Source organism: Elephantulus edwardii, unplaced genomic scaffold (genome assembly GCF_000299155.1).
Source record: "Elephantulus edwardii isolate Elephantulus edwardi_28Jun2011 unplaced genomic scaffold, EleEdw1.0 scaffold00380, whole genome shotgun sequence".
Classification (NCBI taxonomy): domain Eukaryota; kingdom Metazoa; phylum Chordata; class Mammalia; order Macroscelidea; family Macroscelididae; genus Elephantulus; species Elephantulus edwardii.
The window spans coordinates 1,264,863-1,267,481 of NW_006400130.1; the positions used below are offsets into that span (position 1 = coordinate 1,264,863).

Sequence of the window (2,619 nt, forward strand, 5' to 3'; positions counted from 1 at the left end):
TATCCAGACTCTATGATCATATTTTTATACCTCAAATTGTAATAGCTTCCTCTTTGTCATGACAATTTTGGAAACACTAGTTATGCACTTTAAATGAATTAATGGATGGCAAGCACATTTAATAAGCTTTGAATGAAGATAATTTTCTAGAAAGTATAGTTTAGAATTAATGAACTGGTGGTAACTGAGAGGACTATTGCAACAGTCATACTAAGATACTTTTAAAGTCACAATTAGAATCAAGAAATAAAAAACAAGAAAAGGGTAATACATTTTAGAGATTTGTTGACCTTTAGATAACTGTAACAAAATTAAGTGATGTTACATCTGATTGGTAGGAGATCACACATTTCTAAAATGTTTGTAAAAGTCGCAAAATTATTATGTTGGGAATGTCTACCCCAGAATTAGATTTTCTGAAAGTATGCCTCACTGTAAATTAAGTCAGTATTTCTTTTGAGAATGGTTTTGGACCTGCCATCTTAAGTACCAAGGAAAATCTTGAAACAAGACAATATTATTTTTTTTTAATTTTTTACCAAGTAATTTTCTCAGGATAGAAACTACATTTCTAATGTAGATGTTATTTTTGATTAAATATGGAGTTTTGGCCCTGGTCCTTAGTACAACCACTATCCCATATCAGGAATCCCAAGTTAAGTCAAGTTGGGATGCTCTTCCTCAACAACTTCAGGCTATATGTAGCAGTAGAAGAGAAATTTGACTTTCAATTCCTCAGTCCTTTTTAATTGTCCATGTAAACACAGATCCGTATTCATATACACTTTTGGAAGAGCTGCTGTTTGATTTAGCCAACAGAAGGCTGACATTTCAGCCTGGAATCTATCAATATATGATTGCTACTGAAAGCCCACATAAGCAGAAAAGCAGATGGTATGTCACTTTCTTCCTTTCCAGCCACATTGGGTGTGGTGTGATGCTATCCTAGTTCTTGTTTTCACAATTTAGCCAGTTGGCACATGTGCATAGGTGTCCCTCAGGACATTATTTTGCCTCCTACCCTGCATCTTGGGACCCTTTCATTCCACCTCTACCTAATAGTTGCTTTTTCATTCAGTTGAGTGTAAGCCTTTAGTACAAACAAGTTATCTGTAGTAAGTTTAGAAAGACAAGATTTATGACATGGGGGGGGGAACCCTAGATAAAATTTTAAAATTGTTCCTGCCTAAAGCAAATATTTCTAACAAGTCTTATTCTCATTCTGTCATAAAAGATAATTTTATATACCATTTTTACAATGATTCATAATGTGAACTTGACAGAGAATACTTTTGTTAAAGAAAGTTCATAGTAAGCTTAGGACACTTGAGTGCATTATCTAAAGTCACCAAAGAGCTTACAACTCAGATCCCTTAAATCTAGCTCTCTTGATACTTTATTCTACCAGAGGCTGTCCCTATTCATGAACAAAAAAAGCTTTCATTATTATTTTCATTTATGCTAGGTCATTTCTTGGCTGCTTTTAGAATAGGGCGTGTGTCTAAAAATAATACACATGTTTGGATTTAGAATGGTTATGTAAGAACAATCCTTAATTCACAGTGGCTAGAGGAGAATCTGATTAAATGTTTGACCTATTCTTCTTTTTTTTTTAACCTATTCTTATTATAACTGAGGACTATAGATTTACTCACATGACATAGATATCTTCCTTAGGGTAGGTGGAATGGTCTTTCTTGTTCTGTGATTTGAAATTTCCATTTTATCACCCTAGGAAGAGAATAGAAAAATTACACCTTTGTTCTCTAGAAAGCCTCTAGAAAGTTTTTCTTTTCAATGAGGAAAGAGCTCCTGAAAAAAAAAAAAATCTCTTCTAGACTTTCTCATTACTATGAATGGGTTTAATGGCTTCATTCCATCCAAAGTGAAATTGGAAACAGTATCTGGCCCCATAACATACAATACAAGGCAGGAATATTTCAGAAGACAAAATAGGTATAGAGGATGTGGTAATTTGGGCCCAATGACCTGTGGGCAACTAGAAACTCAGTTCATTCTCAAACCAATGTCTTGTGAAGGGAAGGGACTTCTTAAGGAAGAAAGAGACAGAAATGATCTTGTCACAAGTTTGTACAGGTTTAGTCTGGTTCCCTGTCAATTAATCCCTTTCTATTCCTTAATGGTCTGTGAGCTTCTTAAGGATTTAGACTGCATTTTACTCAAATTTGTCACCAGTGATTCTCTGAGGCGAGTTTTAAAGTAAGAACTTAGTAAGTTTTGCTGTACTGAATTGAACTAAAATGCTTAGGTAACTGCCATTTCTAGTACCCCAGAATCTTGCTGTAGATCCTTACCCTGCCTAAACGGTTTGAATAAAATTAGTAACCTAAAGATTGCAGGCTTAAAGCACTCAGAGATGAGTTTCATTGATTATGCAAAGGCGTTTGACTGCATGGATCATAACAAACTGTGGCTGACTCTGAGAAAAATGGGAATCCCAGAGCATTTAATCGTGCTACAGGAAACCTATACTTGGACCAAGAGGCAGTCGTCAGAACAGAGCAGGGTAATACCACATGGTTCAAACTTGGGGAGGTTGTACCCCAGGATGTGTCCTATCTCTATACCTTTTCAACCTGTATGCAGAGCAGATTATCC

The 2,619-nt window shown here is 35.4% G+C and overlaps 1 protein-coding gene across 1 annotated transcript in view; it reads left to right on the top strand.

The window, feature by feature from the left end:
* Positions 1-1,984: 1,984 nt before the first annotated feature.
* CNTNAP5 (contactin associated protein-like 5) overlaps positions 1,985-2,619 on the top strand; it is a gene marked incomplete at its 3' end in the record, with an annotated part of 476,754 nt that continues 476,119 nt past the window's right edge. The window contains exon 1 of the mRNA XM_006902200.1: positions 1,985-2,087. Coding sequence (XP_006902262.1) covers positions 1,985-2,087 — 103 coding nt within the window. The remainder of the gene's footprint in view (positions 2,088-2,619) is intronic.